Below are 17,275 nucleotides of genomic sequence, written 5' to 3'. Positions count from 1 at the left end.
GTGTTATAGAGGTGGACAAGCCTGCAGATTGAAATGTGGATAGTCCAGATTGTTCCTTTCCCTCGACCATATGGTGTAGTTCTAAAAGCCTTTTGTACGCTGTCTGTTCAGTTAATTGTAAACTCGGTCTTTAACGTACCTTAAAAATGAGATATATGTGAACTAAAAGTCAGCATATCCTTTGGTAAGTAAAGTTTGCTAAAATATATCTAAATTCACAGTCCTGGTCTCTCGGTAGATTTTTTTTCTGGGTGAATTTGAAAGTCTTTCACGGTTTCTTGGTAACGAATGTGAGTATGTGCATGTGGAGGGACAGGTTTTTCCATTTCCTCCTCGGGAAGGGGGGGGAGATTTGAGTATATAATGAACATTTCATAATATTTTTGCTTGGCAGACAGCTCTGCCAGTGGGTGATGTGCAGGAACATCGAAGACTTCTGACAGATGGATGGTAGGACTGCTAATACACCTACACACGTTTCAGCGTCTGATGTTCCCGGTGTTTCTCTGATGCCTGAGAAGCTTGTGCTCACACTTTGGTCTGATGTTGCCTGGTGCGGGGCTTTAGAAGAGCAGAACCATGTCTCACTCTGGATTTTCATATGCTACAGAGAAGGGTAATTTATTATAGTCCTTGCAAAGTGAAGCATTTATTACGGAGGCAAACTTTTTTCTTATGTAATAAAGAGTTAAAAATTAATTGTTAGAGAGTTTCAGAAGCAAGTTTATTTTCTGTTGTCTCACCATAAGAAGCTATTTGGGAGAAGTGACTGTTTTCAATGAAGGTAAGGTTGATATATATAAAGAGGAAAAAATAAATAAGTAGGAGTCTCACTGAAACTGATTTTCTGTGGGTCCCAACCTGTTTTTAAGCATTGGAGAGTGTTTGCTCATTAGTGGCAGTTTCTGTGGTAGGCAAGGCTCACATCATTTGTGGCTTTGGAGATAAAAATTCACTAAAATAAAAAAAAAAGGAAAGCCAAATCAAGCAAGAAGTAAATGGTAGTAGAGGAGGGTGAGACTAATGTGCTGTGAGAGGCCTCTCATAATGAAACTTATTGATCTGTACTGCGTATCTGAAGTTTTCAAAGGATTTCAGATATTTCTTCTATCACTAGCTGAATGCAAAGGAATGGGTAACCTTAGGGGATATTAGAAAGGAAAAAAATGCAACTTTTTTTTGCCTGCAGAGATTAAATAAAACAACTCTTGACCTTTGTTACTTTGTTATGCATGCAGAAATGGAGAGAGCTTCAGCAAGTCTTCTCAAAATGGAAACAAATAGTTACCAATAGCACATCTATTTCTTCCCATTAGATAGTATGCGCAATGTGAAATAATGTAAAAGTCGTGAATTTAAATAGTATGATGGTAACTAAACAGTAAAAAGCTGCTGGAGGACAGTAATTTTCCTTATGCTGGCTTTTCGTACTCCTAAGCATATGTGATAAAATATTTTGCTCAGTCGGTTCTTCTGAAACTTCACCTTGTGGAATGATGAAAAAGGAATAGACTGGGTTCGTGTGCTGCAGAAGCAGATATGGATCCTGCTCAGCTGAGGTATGGTCAGGGGGATGCTGTATACACTGACCAGTGTATACGGTGAAACGAGCGGCATCTTCCATTCTATGCTTTTTTGGCTGTAGCGTGAAATCAGCGGGAGCAAGAAAGTATCTGTGGGCAGAACTTTTGCTCCTTGCAATCCAAATAGTTCAGAAGCTTTGAAACGCAAGAAACCACACATAATGCTTGAAGAATCCAGCTGTAATTTTGAGAGCTGAAAGAGAAAACAGTGACTGAACATTTGTTGCAGCTTCCATGTGATGAGAGCAGTTCTCAAAGCCTGCGAGTTGCCACTTGCAGAGAGTATATGAATAATAAAGCTCCTATTTTTACTGTACACTGGCAAATGTAGGCTCGCTTCATTAGAGCTAACTTGTATGGTTTTAAAAAAAAAAGACCTAATTTAACTTTTCATGCTGATTCCAAAATAAGAGGAATAAAGTCATAGAAAATCTTATAACTTCAACAAAAATGTAACAATCTTTTTGTCAAAAAAAATCTTTATTTAATCTACTTGTATTTTAATAGCTGTTTCTTTCACTTGAGTGGTGTGCATGTCCATTCAGGAACAGTTACTAACGATGCCAGTTTAGTTTGTAAAACAGCGGAGTCGGAGACTGCCACTTTTATAGACTACAGATTTGTTAATTTGTGAAAATACACAAAGTTCTTCGGCTGATTTTGAGGATTGGAGCTTTTTCAGCAAGTCTCTTCACAAAGGAAAAAAATTAGCATTTTTAAAAATGAGGCTGGACTCTCATGCTTCTTGGACTAATTGAAAGCATTGTTGAAGTAGTTTTACCTCTATGGGACAGTCTGGTTCATGGTGGTACGGAGAGATTCGTAGGTACGTGTAAAATGTGTTCAGAGTCTCAACTTGTAGTGCTCACAGAAGAGGACATGGACCGAAGGTAGGAGAAGGAGTGTGGAAGACCAAAGGTTGAAAGAGTTAGGCTTAGAGGAGCATGTACAGAATAGGTGTAGGAGAGTGTTAGTGGGCTTAAAGTATTCATGAAGGGAGAGAAAAAGAACAGAAGATTGGGGAGATTGGAAAGAGCATGTGGAGTAGAATTGATCAAAAAAATGGATGACTCCTTGGCAACATGTTAAAAGCTGTTCCTTTTTTCTGATGGGAAGTTGAGATGTACCAAGCAAGTCTAATGAAAATAAGAACGGGATGAAACGAGCCTTGAGTCGAATTGGGGGAAAAAAATTTCAGAGGTGAAGAGGAAAACTTTGGATTTGATGTGGGTAAGGTGGAGGAGGAGGAAAGAGATTGTTTGTAAAGGTGTTTGAGACAATTTGAGTGGAGAAGAATTGACAGGCAGGGAAGTGAGACCGGAGATTAGGCAAGGAAAATAAGGCAAGGGAGCCATGAAGCTTTGCTTCTGGAACAGCGAAGAAACGGCTGTGTTGAAACTGGAGATTTCCTAATGGGGGATGAAGTATGATGGGGGAAGAGAAGAACATTTGAGGTTGTAGACCTAGCAGATAGGAGATGTGGTGGATATGTCCATACATAAGAAAAAGTTGGAAGTGAGGGTAGTTTGAGACAGGAAAATTTGATATGCATCTCATCAAGGTAGTTGATGTGCTGTAAGTCTCTCCTTTGTAGATTTTATTGCATCACTGAAAAAGTTTAAAGAAGGAAAAAAAGGTGATGTAGGATTAAGGTAAGTACAACAGGAAGTAATTAGAAAAGAAGGTGAAATAATTAGAAAAGAAGGTAAAAGATTAGGAAACAAAATAGAAGATGTTATGAAACATAAATGAAAAGAGGAAATCAGGGATTCAGTCATATGAGAAACAATTCATATGGTTTCAAGAAGTGTGGATTTTCCTTTTGAAGGTGGAATTTATCAGCTAACCAGATGAAGAATGATATTAATAGAGGACACAAAATTTTGTCTCTTTTTCAGTTAAAAAAAAAAAAAAGAAATAATGAAAGTACAATCTGGGTAAAATATGTATTTGTATTTTCTTACAAGGGCTTATGCTAATGAAAAATTAACACTTGTTCAGAACATTTTTTCACGTGTGGCAAAATGGCAAGTAAATTACTGCCGGTTTAAAAGAGAACGTGTATTGTGGTGGCTGGAAGTAGGGACATAGGAGTCACTGCTCCTTTCTTCTGCTCTTGGCTTTACTATAAAACTACTGTTGGAAAATTGTGCAAATCACAATTTTTAGTTCAAGTTTTCTCATCTGTAAAGTAGAGATAACAATACCTGCTTACCTCACAGGAGTGTTGTGAGGTTTAATTAATGTTTGTTGAGCTCTTCAGCATTTTTGGATGAAAGCAGATAAATGAAACCTCTTGTTAATAATGGCAAAACACCAGGCAGAAGATGTAATACGATTTTGGGGTTGGGGAAAGGAGATAGAACGGTTATATTTTGTTGCTTAAAGCATATTTAAACAAAACAATTGAAAATGTTTGGTTAGAAGTTATATAATTATTAGGTTTATTTATCAAATCCAAGCATTTTCTTAGAATTAGTTTGCAATTTGAACAAGTACATAGATCTAGTGTTTTGTTTCATCTTAAGATAGTTTAGAACTCCTTTGACTTTGGAAAGTTGAATAATTCATCTACATTTCCTTTTTGCCTCCATTGTAAGATGAATTCTTTATCATCTACCTGCATATACAAAACCAAACCAAGTATTTTTCTGTCGTCAAACTCAGTGTCCAGGTTTCTGGAAGGGCTGAAGTGCTGTAGTTAGAGGTCAGATTTTGGAAAAACAACTCAGTAGGCAACAGTAATAGTAATAAATAGATGAAATTCTGTGTATGTAGGAATATGTGTCTACGGTATAATTTAAGCAACCCGGTAATATGGTCAGGAGAAAATTTTTGGGAAAATTGTTGACAAAAGTAATCAAGTGAATTAGTGTTGAGTGATAAGAAAATCAGTGTGGGGGGATTAGCCTTGATAAACCTTGTTTCTGAAGCTTTTTTCCTATTCAAATAGGAAATAGTCGAAATAACCTTTCTAGTTACAGTCAAAGGAAATGCTGTGTGGAAATTCGCCAGCAACTTTCTTAGAATCGACTGTGCCTGTAGACACAAACTTTACAAATGTAGTGGTGTGTCAGCAACATCACAGGTGTCATTATAAATGTCAGCAGTATGTAAGTGGTATTTGTAAATAAGCACAAACATGTGAAATGGTGTATGTTTGTTAGTCAACCGTTATGCACCTTCAGTATGCTGAAGCCTGGTGCTTGGTTGAGTAGCTCATGTGAGTTGAATGTACACTAAATATCAAGTGGTGTTGCACAGCTTTGAAAGAAAGAGAGCTTTAAAGAAAAAAGCAGACTTTTTTCCTAAGTCATTCTGTTAATGCCCAAGGAAATGCTTCCATGAGTGTTAAGAAACCAGCTGTCTATAGACTCTAGGAAAAATCATTTATGGATCTCTCTTGTCCATACTCATTCAGAGCTTCAGTGGGAAGGCAGAGTGCTGCAACTCTGAAGAGTAGCTTGAATCAGCTGGCATGAATATTGCTCTCTCCAAGGATATTGGCATGCAAAACAGATTTTGTTCATCTTGGCGCATTTTGAATGCACCTCACAAATGGTTCGTAACCACTTTGAAATGAACAGGCAGAGTTTGGATTAGGTTCTCTTCAGCGGAAGCTAATGCGTGATCGATGCAGATAGGTGGAAATAACTCCTTTTTGCTTCTCAAAGCATTTGTTTGGTACTGCTTAATTTGGGGTACCCTGTCTGCATTGTTTTCCGCTGTATATATTTGCTGGAGGCAACTTAACCTGTGCAAGCACAGCAACAAGCTCTTGTCATTCTGAACATCCAACTCTTTTGTTTTTGGTTTTTTTTTTTTCCCCACCCCTTCCCCTCTGTCTTAATTATATTTTATCTCCAGTATTCAAATTGGGAGAGTGAAGTGTCTTCCAGAGCTATTTCTGCTTTAAATGTGGAGCTAAACCAGTTTCATATAGTGCCTTCAGGTATCTGCCTATAACTGATCTTTGTGGGACCAACCTCTGCTTAAACAGCAATGGGAAGATCAGATCTGAGAAGATTCAGAAAGATCTGAATAGTTTACTCAGTAATAAGATAAGACCCTATCTTAGATTCGGATCCATTTTATGAAAGTGATTTTCAAAAATCTCAACATAAGCAGATAACTGAAGATAGGTTTAACGTTATCTCCATAAGCAAAGCACTTGTTCACCTGTTTTTTCTAAAAATAGCCAAGTACAGTGGTGTCCAGAGCCACCACCCCAGCACAGCAAAAATGCAGCGTCTTTATTTTCCGCTGCGACCGATGAGTAAGGATGCACTAATGACCCTGGATCATAGAGTAACTTCCGATATACCACCAATAAAATCTACTTAGATGAAGCAAACTTCTGGGGCCTAAATTTTCTTTGCTTGAATTTCTGCAGACTTCTAAGACTTCATTGCTCAGCAGAGTGTATTTGTGACATTAACTGGAAGAAGGTGCAGCTATTAAGGGTGGAAGTATATGAAGGTGAGAACGGTCCACAATTTCCCTTTTTCTTCTGTCAACTGGAAGGCAACACTAAGAAACTTCTTTAAAATGACCTGAATTCACTGGAATTCTAGGAAAAACTAAGAAACAAAAAAAGCATTTTTATATTTTCCATTTTAAAATTTTAATGCATATAAATTAAAATATGAATGATTTTTTTTAATATATATACATATAAATGATTGTACTTCACCTTAACAGTTTCTGTTATGTGGCATGATTAACAGGCAAGAAGTTTTCCTAATCCTAGTCCTAACGTTTGGTGTGTTTGGGTTGAAAGCTTTCACAGCAAAAGGGTTTCACGGCTTTCATCTAGAGCAACAGCGAACACAGCAGTTGCTAAGACTGTTTTAAGACCCGATGAGTAGTACCTGGTGTGTTTTCTCAATGTCTTAAGCACCACAATTGACTGTTCTTTGTGTATGAAAAAACCATAATGAACAATAATATCAAAGGTTTTAGCTGTAGCATTGCTTTGAGTCCAGTTGCTTGCGGAAGACTCTCCGAGATAACCACAGCCTTTATTTTAGAGGTATTTCCAAGCTCTACGTATGCTGCTGTTCTTCAGGCCTCCAAGAGCTGCTTATGGCTGCTATGAATGCTTAACTGATGGTATTGCCAAAAATTTCCCAATAGCCAGAATAACTGCACAACCCTTAAGTCTTTAGTACGAGTCAGAACAGATTTTTAACTTGCTGGTGAAACTTGTGATCTTTGTGACTTTGAAATGAAGTAGTGGGAATATTAAGCGCAGACCTTGTGTGCGTGAGGTGTAAACGGTTTCTCGTGTTGGCTCGTAATGGTATTTCTGGCATTTCATCGTATCAGCAAGAGCACTTACTAATAGTTAGCTAAACTTTAAATAGTTAGGATTTTCCAGTAATGACCTTAAAATAGTTTCTTCAGCTCTGAGCTCTGCAGTGAAGATGTTTTTATCTGCAGCCCAGTAGTCATGGCCATTATAAACCAAATTTAATGTTCTTAACGTTGTACCGGTTTGCAGGAGGAGCGTGCTAGGTTCTGCAGGTTCTCCGGAGGTTCAAGTTGAAGTAGCTGGTGAGTGACAGCATCACTTTGGTTTTGTTGAACAGGATGTTAGATTTTGATAAGGGTTTTCAGATTTTAGGAGGAAAGTTTTATGAGCATGGCCAGTTGACTCAGGCAGGGTAAGTGCTTTTCAGACTCTTTTTAGATAGGTAGAGAAGTGATTCTCAAGTGATACTAAAGCTGAAATCTTAAGTGAGTTTTACTAATATTTTCATGATTCATAATGAAGTAAAATAAAAAAAACCCTGTTTTTAACTCTTTTCATTAGCGACTACAATGCAGATTGTGTGCTATAGCCAGATTTTGTTGTGTGCAATAAAAGCAAAGAAAGTTTTTAAGGCACAGGCTTTCTGATAGTGGTGATTTTAATGGCGCTTTTCTAATATCAGCCATCTGATAGTCTTCAAGGAAAAAATTTACATCTTGATGTCCTCTGTGCATGTCCTTGCCTTGCTGTTATCTGTGGCAGTGCTAAAAAGGACCATGCTCTTCTCATGTCTGTTAGGGTCTCCCTCAGACATTAATATTTATTCTTTTTGCAGTATCTGTTTTAAAACATCAGCTCAGAACCTTAACTTGTTTACAAAATAACCAAAATAACCTTCCAAAACAGATTGTTTTGAGATGCTTGTATGTTGCTTTTATTCGTGAAAAAAAAAATTTCCTGAAATGCTCACCATTTCGATTGACAGATGATAACAGACATCTTTATTTAACTCATGTCAGTATTTTTCAGCTTTCTGTGATGTGTGTATCCATAGATACTTCCCAGTGGAGGAGGTAGACCCCTTAACTTTCTCATACTTGCAGAGTGAAATATAATGTATGAATATGCTTTTCTTCATGGCTTTAAGCAAATCCTTGGAAGTATTTTGCAGGCTCTGCGGACAACAGAATGGAAACAAGTGACTTAAGTCATTAGATTTACTGTTCTTGGGTCAGGAGAGATGTTGGGGAACACTTGCAGTGCAATGTCAGAAAGTGCTTTGGCTGTACTCTGGAGCCTTTAATATTGCTATAGCTTTTCAGAGGGCTTAGTCAAAACTTTATAGGGAAATTATTTACAGGAAACATGGTGCTGCGCCACTAAATCAAATTGGCAAATCTCATTGCGCTAGGTTTATGAATTGATGTGGATAACATGTCTTCTGTATGTCAAGTTGGAAATAGGATGTAAATATTATTAAAATGGAAAAATATGTTTAGCACCATATAAAGTCCTCATTCAATGTTGTGTGATGTTTACTACTGAATCTGAGAGCTTTTGAGTGGTTTCTGAAAGAGGTAACGTGATGCTGACTGGACAGAAGTTAATGAGATGTATTTCTGTTCTCATAGATTCATAGTATGAAGCATTGGTTCAGGTCTCTCCTGAGAAGACAAGAGTTGAGCAAGTGGAAGACCAAAAATTATTTCATCTGTTGAAGCCTAGTACTTAATAGTTAAAATTAAGGACTTTTTTGTGCAGGTAGCTTTGCAACCTTGAAGTTACTTTATGAATCACAAGAACGTCATATCCAAACTGCTGTAGGGATCTAATACTTTAATGTTGCTTCTTATAAACAAATGAAAACCTGATGATTGATTCTCTTCACTTGGTGAAGGGTTTCGTAGCTTGGCAAAATCCTCATGATTATAATTTTAAATTGCATGTGTTGTGGGTCTTTAAGTGAGTAACATGGCGGATACATTTGGCACCCCTTTTGAAGTCCATTTTACATCATGATTGAATTTCATTTTGAAGTGACCTTACCGGCATGTGTTGTGAAGTTCACATATCTGTCCCTTGGTAGTACTCCTCCGTGCGGGACTCCTCATGGATTTCACAGTTGAACTCGATTTGACAGTAGATCTCATCCCATCCTTTTTGTTGACTCAAGGTGTGACTGAAGGTGCAGATCCTTTCATCACATATTCAAATGGATAGTTTCTGACTGTAAAATAAATCTGGCTTGTGCCCACTCAAAAGTTGCTGCCAAACATCTCAGCTACCAAGCCTAATGTTTAAATTAATGTTTAAATTAACTCTTGCAATTCCAGCTTTTGCACAAGAGGAGTGTTTTAAGTGCTAAATCCCAAATTTCCATGATAGGAGAATGATTCACTATTTATCATTTAAGGTTTTACTACTTTAAATTTGCTGTAGAAAACAAACCAACTTTTTGATGTAGGGTGATTATCTCACAGAGCAATTAATGGCTTTTAACAAGTGTTTTGTCTTTTAATCAATTAGCTAATATGAACTATAGACTAAGTCTTTCAAATAAAATTAGTTGAAATATTTACAAGTCATATTTTCAAGTGTAGGTGTATGTTTTTAAACTGGCTATGAATGCAATGGTATGAAGGTAATGCTTACCTTTCTATACAGAAACTGGTCTGAAGCCCAGAATGTGTGGAGCACATTTCTCATCATACTCCTAATAAATCGGAGGAATTTCAAAATGCCAGCCCATTATTACCAGACTGGTGCTTTTTCTATAATAGGGAACTAGCAACTAATATGTCTCCTGTCAAGTTTAAAAATAGCGCTACATCTCCCATTACCACACCTATTAGTTCCCTATCCACTTGGAGATATTCTAAATCAAGTATCGTTCATCTATTTAAACCTAATGTAAGCCTTCAAGATCAAGATTATCAGATTTATAGTAATAGGTACAGTACTGGAAAAGATGAGTCTTGTAAACTGTCTTGAGTCTTCAAGCACTGTAAACACAGTCCAAATAAGTTGGATAAAACCAGCATACCATTAACCAACATTAGCAGTCTCTGTTAAAGTAAGTTATCATTATTCCAGGCTTTTGAATTACATGGCAAATGGGAGCTTATGATTAACTGTTAAATCAGAATAACTAATTTTCGGTCAAATACAATTGCTAACCTTGCATTTTCAGGCTATACTCTCGTATTAGATCTGTACTAGTTTTGTTTTGTTTTTGTTTTGTTTTTTCCAAAAAATCCTGTTACTGGCTGAAGAGCTACCTAAATTAACGTTAGAACTTTTTGTGACGATAACTGATTGTTTAACATCTACTGCTCTGCAGCATACTCATGTCGAGTAAATCTATTGGGACCGTTAAAGGAAGGAAGCAGTGGAAGAGTAATCCAGTTTGCTGGCAACGGGTAGTTGTGGCTGTAGTCATTCCCTGGCAGAGCATGGCCCCTGGGACTCCATCACACCTCTTCTTTGTCTTTTCCCCTTCTCTTTTGGCTTAGAAATGAAGCAAACTTTCTCCTAATTAAATATGAAAAATACCTACTTTGCCTTTGTTAACCTGAACTCACAAAAATAGTTTAGAGGCTATTTATTTTCCCTGATACCCTGTTCTGAGTAGTACTTAGTCCCATGTATACCCCTTAGGAGGTCAATTGGAGAGATGCAAACCGAGTTGTGTACTGTGATTGCGGTTCACAATGTACAGGGCATCAGGAGATCGGTCAGTGAAATTTCCCTGAAAATGTCTTTTGAGCGCTGTGCTCCGAAGGGGGATGTATGCTTCCCCAGCGAGGTAGTGTGGCTGTATGTGGTTTTGAGTTAACCATAAATGTGATACACAGATGGTTTTTTTTTTTTCCCCACTGGAAAAAAAAATTGCAATAATTTATTCAATATAGATTAAGATCTTCAAAGGTGATGATTGAGGATGGCTAGAAGCATAGATGCAAAGTATTTATGACAATCTTAGACTGTCAGGAAAGAAGGTGAAAAGAGAATTCTAAGGATTAATTTTTTTTCTTTTTTATAGCTAAAAAAACCCCAAATTTAATTTACAACAAGAAACGATGAAGGCCATTAGTGCTTTTGCATAGATAAAATAATAAAACAATTTAAATACTGAGTTTTAAAATGCATACTCTGCATATGCATTAGCAACTTCTTCATTAGGATTTATAGCAATATTGTTTACTTAGCATGCACAGGATAATGCGCAGATTTTACAGCATGTTACTTGCTAAATATGTAAAGTCCGAAAGGAACCATTACAGTCTCTTGTGTCAGGGTGTCTCTGGATTAATAGCTGTGGGACATCTTTAAACTGTAACTTGTTGCATTTCAGGGTTGAAAGCACAGGTGTAAGAACTGAACCCCGCAATCCTCACAGTTTGCTTTTTAGTTAAGATCAAAACAATTGTTTTAAAATTCTATCATTTGCAATTCTGTTTGCATCATCTCAAGCGTTGCTGTGCTTCTCACCTATAAGGGACGCACACCTGCCCCGCGCTCTGATGTGTGAGCATTTTGAGGTACATAATTCTGAGAATGAGGGGAAAAAAAACTTGCATGTTTTAGTGTATTGCAAGCAGCTGATTTTTCAATATATGTGTATTTACAGTAATCTGAAAATAGTCACTGGAAGAATAACTTAACAGTCCTTTAAGCAAGTACTTCAAGTAAGTATCATAAGTAAGTCTTACACGAAAAGGGATTTTGAGGCAGAGTTCCCAGACGGGGGATCCCTTACCTGAGACCACTGGGACTTCTGCCACTTTCTGCCATTCACTCTGTTTTTATTTCTGGCTGGGAATTGATTGTCAATGAAATGAAGACAGTCTTCACAAACATGTGTGGATAATAAGCAAAGTGAAATTAAATATTGTATTTTAGTGTTCAGTGAAACAAAAGCAGGCAGTGCACTCCACACAGATTTCGGTGTAGACAGCGTTCAGCATCCTTGATGCCTGCAGGTAGTACTAGTTTTTGGTGTTCTGTAGGTGTTTGCAGCTCTCAGGCTGTGTGGATGGGGCAGACTGTGGTTTATGGGTGTCACCAGTAAATTAATATTCGTGCTGATGCAGACGTCCAAATAAAGGTGAACAATTTTGGTTTACCGTATTCTCAAAAGAGGTAGAGAATTTCTTGCTTTTTCCAGTTGATTTATATAAAAGATAAATTAAGTGGTATTCTCGTTTTGTGCACTTACACAGTTCAGTAATGACAAACATTGGAGCCGGTACTTTTGGGTGATCTAAATACGAGTTAAATTTTGGTCAAACATTTAAAATGTGATTGTGTTTAAGGTATAGCTCTGGGGTTTCGGTGAGTCATTGTCGTGAGTGGGAGGGTGAGGCAGGCTCTTTCAGTCTAGGTTTGTGTGTGTGTGTACGCTGCATCCACACTTCGGGTGGGTGCATCTTGTGGGGCGGGGAGGGAGAGGGGCAGAGGAGGAAAGGTGAAGACCCTGTACTGGTCCTTTGGAAAATGCCATTTTACCGGACTGTGGAACATGAAAAGTTTTTGCCTCTATTAGGTATTACGGTGTGTTTATCTGAAATCGTCAAAGGTTGTAAGTATGTTTACGTCCACAATGCATACCTGATGGGTTTTGTAGTCGGTTGAGTTACAAGATACTGAACCACGTGTGCTCTGGATACGGTGGTGGAATAAATTTCTCATACGTGTGGGACTGTGACCGTTAGAACAATCATTACTGAAACCATATACCTTATTTCCTGTAACTAATAGCAGCTCTCTACCTATGGAATATATTAACAATTATTCCTTTGGTTTTGGATTGTTGCTCAACTATTTTGTTGGACAGCTATTTAAACAAGATCTGTAATTTATGTTGTCTGAATACGTCAATGAAAGGAGCTAATTATAGCTTTCTGATGCGAGCTATGCTGATGCTTGTGAAACCACACTTCTGTTTATAAGACGGAGTAAACGTGTGTTTTGTAATAAATCATGGAAAATGATGAGTTTTCTCTACCTAGGTTGGTTAACAAAAATACTTTAGTCGCTGATCACCTAGAGTTTAAAAAGAAGTCAGGGTTTCTGTGGCTAGTTCAACAGTTAATTCTTTCGTGCCATTAAAGTAAATATTTATTTATTACTCTGTATAGTACTCAGAATTTCACTGAAAGGAAAATTATTGGGTCAAACAGCAGTGGCCCGTTCAGGGACTCCATCGCTTGCCGTTTTTCTGCAGCATGCTCACCGTGCGGTAGCGCTGAAGCCAGTGACAAAAGTCCTGGGTGAATGTCGCTGAGAGATGCTGGCTTTGAGACAGCACCTAATTACCTACCTAAATTTCTTGGTACTTTAATATACCTCCGTATTAGTCATGTCATTTTTGGCCCTGTTACCCCTTGGGAGGATTTTCTTATTTCAGATAGTTTCTTATTAATGTATATCCTGAAGAATGTGCTGCTACGTTTGGTATAGGCAGAGTAACAAATTTTCAAAGCAGAGAGCTGCAGCCCTGCGGATGGGGTTGAGGAACACCCAGGATTGCTGGCTCCAGAGAGGAAGCACTGTAATGAGAAAGGGGAAGCAGTTCTGTTTTTCTAATATTTGTTGTTTTCTTTGAAATGGGGAAAAGAATACCTGGAGTGATTTATATTTAATTGAGGATTGCATTCCATCAGATACGGTGAATGTTCTCAGGCCATTTATCAGCTGTGTCTTTTCGAGACCTCTGAGGAGTATATGGTACATATTTACCTTAACTTGGCTAGGTCAAGGGAAATAAAGCAAAAATAATAGATGTTATTTTTGTATGAACAAAACTGGAAGTCATGTGGGTGAAATATGAGGTAAATGACTGTGTCCTACCTCCTCTGTGTCTTTCTAAATACAAGAAATTATTAGTTATATATAATATAATTTCCTTTGCATTATCAGCGTATCTTTTTAAAACAGAAGATTTATTGGCTTTTTCATTGTTCCAGCTTAGTCAATCCCCGACGTCAATGTGACATATATTGTGCTGCCATTATTCTTTAGTAATTTCATATTTAAGTAGCATCTTGTAAAAAAGCAAAACAAGAACAAAACGTGCCTTAGTTACTCCTTATATAACATTTTTTCTAAATTCAATTTGCTGTATATTGCTGGTAATGTATAAAGATAATACAACACTAGACTCCTACAAGCGCTAGTGAGGATTTTAGTGAGCAGTACCTAAATTTTTGGGGGGCGAGAGTTTTGTAAGAAAGCCTTTGAGCTTCAGATTGTCCCTGAAAAACGTGTCTGCTGGTTTTTACCCGCGTGTGCTGCTGCGGTGGGGTCTACGGGTGTTACTGTGAAGAATTAGGCAGCAAGAACCATCTAACACCCACTCCACGATGCATCCACAATTTCAACCCAGTTTCCCAATGTATATAGCCAAAGGGTGTTTATTGTATGGCAATATTTGTGTAACATTTGCATAACATGTTTTTATTAATAGATCTAAAGGTAGGATAAAGGCAGAATAACCTAAATGTCAGGATCTTTAAGCAAGAAGGAAACCCGAGAACTGAAAAAGTCTCTTACCGTCAGCATGTACAGTCATTCTCTGTCCCCATAAGGGACGTACAGTGAAAACTGTTGCAAAATAAAACCAAAGAGCGCATTGTCGATTCGGCTAAACCTAGTGATAAAACCAGTTTCAGAACTAGTCTGATGAAATGCAATTTGATCAGATATTTCATGAACAAATTACTTTATTACTGATACCGCTAATGATTTGTAAATTAACTGCAACTCATTCTCCCTGAGTGACTGACTCAGTGGCATTTACCAACTTTTCACGTACCCCTTTTTTTAGGGGCTGAATTTGCAAAATGCTTCCCTCTAGCCCTTTGAGTTAAATTTTCGGTGACATTTGATGACAAGCGTAGCATGATTAATTACAAATTCTTCTTTAAGTGAATAGTGCATATTCTAAAACACAGCTTGTGTTTTTGTAGCAGTTATTACCCTGCAGGCTCCAAAAGGGCTTTGGAGTAGAGAGTATGATTTCGGTTACATCATTGTAAATTCAGAAAACGTCAGTGATCTCCAAAGTGTGATTTTTTTTTTTGAAATTAGGTCAGTAGAAAAAAGATCAGAATCTGCTTTGCTACCTGAAAAGAAGCAAGCTCCAAAATGGAGTGAAATCTCTGCTTCTAGAAGGCTATCCTTTTTCTTTTGAAAGGAACATACTTGTCAAAAAAAAAAAAAAAAATTATTTGAAACAGTATGGGGGAGTGACTAATAGAGCAAATTATAACCTGAATCCAGGCTGGATTATGAAGAAAGTCAGAGCATGGAATACTTTTTCTCTTGCTGATTAATCTATGATGATCCAGGTGATCTACATCGCTGTTTCAGCTTGCACCATGATGGGCCAATGACTCAAAGCTATCTAGAGGTTTCTCATGTTTTGTCTTCCAATTAAATTTCTTCAGTCTTTGGATTGTTGTTGCTGGCTAGTTGGTCTTTTGATAGCTACTATGCACTTGTAAGTATTTTGTTTTGTTTTGTTTTCTACACTCTCATTACAGAATACATAATTTTTTTAACCTGATCTTGAATTTAACTAAATTTCAAGGTGAAATGATGATTGAGATTTTCTGGAGAGTATGTAGTTCTCTGAATTCTCACTTCTTGTCACCAGAGGCTTTGAGAAGATAAGGATTACAGTGTGAAACCACTAGAAATTACAGGTCAGGAAATGGATGTACGGTCTTGCATTATACAGCATCAAACATGAAGCCTGAGCAAATAAGTTTAACGGAGAGTCCTCCCTTGTCCAGGCTATGTTGAGAAGGAAACCGTCAGAGGGGCAGTCATGGATGCTGAATACCTTTCAGGGTTTTATTTTCAACTTTTGTATGTGATGGTTTTGCTCGAAGCATCTGAAAAGCAGCTTTTCAGTACCCCAAGTCCGTGACTCATGAAAGAGATGAGCAATAGTCACAGGGTTTTCATCTTTCCCTTCACTTCGGGCAGCAGGTTTTGCATCCTGTTTGCGAGCAGCTCTGTGGCTTCTCATCTGAGAGCTTCCTTAAGCCTGCGATACTGTTCTCTTCCAGCCATTTTGGAGTACTCGGGGGGAAAAAAAACCCAAAAAACAAAAACCAACATGGTTTACATCTCTAGGGTCCGAGCGTGTTGCTTGGGTGGTGATCCCAGCTCCCAGCGATGCAGGAGAGAGTCCTGGGGGGATGCTCAGACTGCATCTCCCCAGGCTGCTCTCTGGCTTTACCCAAATCACCATTATTTGAAACTGTTGGGGCTGAGGTGTGTTTGAATTGTTCTTGAGCTTTATCTACTGCCAGGAAAAGGGAGAAACTTACGTAAAAATGAATAAACTACATTGTATGGACATACCCCCTAATGTATGGAAGAATGATGTATTTAAGAGTGTGTAAAGTAAAGCCGCTTTTAAGTATCTGATTGAAAACAAAACAATAAATTCAAAATACTGTATTGTTTTTAAGTCCTGCACATTTTGATTCATTTAAAAATTTTAATGGTTGAAACTAATAGGTGTGATAATTTTGTCATCATAATTGTTAAGTAGCCTTTTCTGAAGTAAACTCATTAGTATAATATGAAGGATTAATTTCATGGGAAAAAAGAAGACACTGTAAGGCCTTGCAATATGTTTCTGCTTTTTCCAATATCCTTCTCTTAAATAAAATAAACCAAGGTGTATTTCTAAAGTAAGATATTTCTCTATTGTCATTTTCAGAGTCCAGACGGATCTGAAGTACTTGGAAAATGAGTGTTCTTCTCATAGAAGCCTTTTATGGTGGTTCCCACAAGCAGCTGATGGATCTTCTCCAGGAAGAGCTACAAGATGACTGTGTCCTCTGTACGCTCCCTGCCAAGAAGTGGCATTGGAAGGCACGGACTGCTGCTCTTTATTTCATGCAAACAGTGCCAGCAAGTACTAACTACAGGTAACCCAGGAATTGAATAATTTCAAAGCTCAAATTACAGAGAGGCCTTCCACCAGGTCTCTTGAGCTGAATCTTCAGTTATGTGCATGCAAGCGTGGATGCATGGACAATACAAGATTTTCTTCTTGCACTGACTTCCTGGGGTATAAATACGGGAAATTACCGTCATGTTTTAGAGTTTCTTAGACTACTTTGTCTTGCATTGCTAGTCCTTGAAAGTCTCTAAGAGTGCAAGTATATGGATACCTGTTTCTGTATACATGTATATGTACATCTTATTTTAAAATTATCAAGCGAATTCAGTAATACTGAAAGGTTTAAACTGTGCTTCACAGATTAGTTGAAAGATGGCATGGATGTGAACGCTGCCAGCTTCCTCACTTGCCCTCCGATGTATCTGTTGGCAAGTCTGATTTATCAGAGTGTACTACTCGGGCTGTCCTGGAGGATTAAGGGAGCAGTTTTATCTTAATGACGGTCCGGTTCTG

At 37.8% G+C, this 17,275-nt stretch overlaps 1 protein-coding gene across 2 annotated transcripts in view; it reads left to right on the top strand.

Annotated features, from left to right (window-relative positions):
• Nucleotides 1-16,605: 16,605 nt before the first annotated feature.
• The window catches only part of GTDC1 (glycosyltransferase-like domain containing 1), a 125,425-nt gene continuing 124,755 nt past the window's right edge, over nucleotides 16,606-17,275 (top strand). For both annotated transcript variants that reach the window (XM_009585380.1, XM_009585379.1), the window contains exon 1: nucleotides 16,606-16,787. In XM_009585380.1, the coding sequence (XP_009583675.1) occupies nucleotides 16,606-16,787 (182 nt within the window). The remainder of the gene's footprint in view (nucleotides 16,788-17,275) is intronic.

Source organism: Fulmarus glacialis, unplaced genomic scaffold, assembly GCF_000690835.1.
Source record: "Fulmarus glacialis isolate BGI_N327 unplaced genomic scaffold, ASM69083v1 scaffold1729, whole genome shotgun sequence".
Classification (NCBI taxonomy): Eukaryota; Metazoa; Chordata; class Aves; order Procellariiformes; family Procellariidae; genus Fulmarus; species Fulmarus glacialis.
Note: the sequence above shows the minus strand (reverse complement) of the source record. Positions and strands in the feature narration are given on the sequence as shown.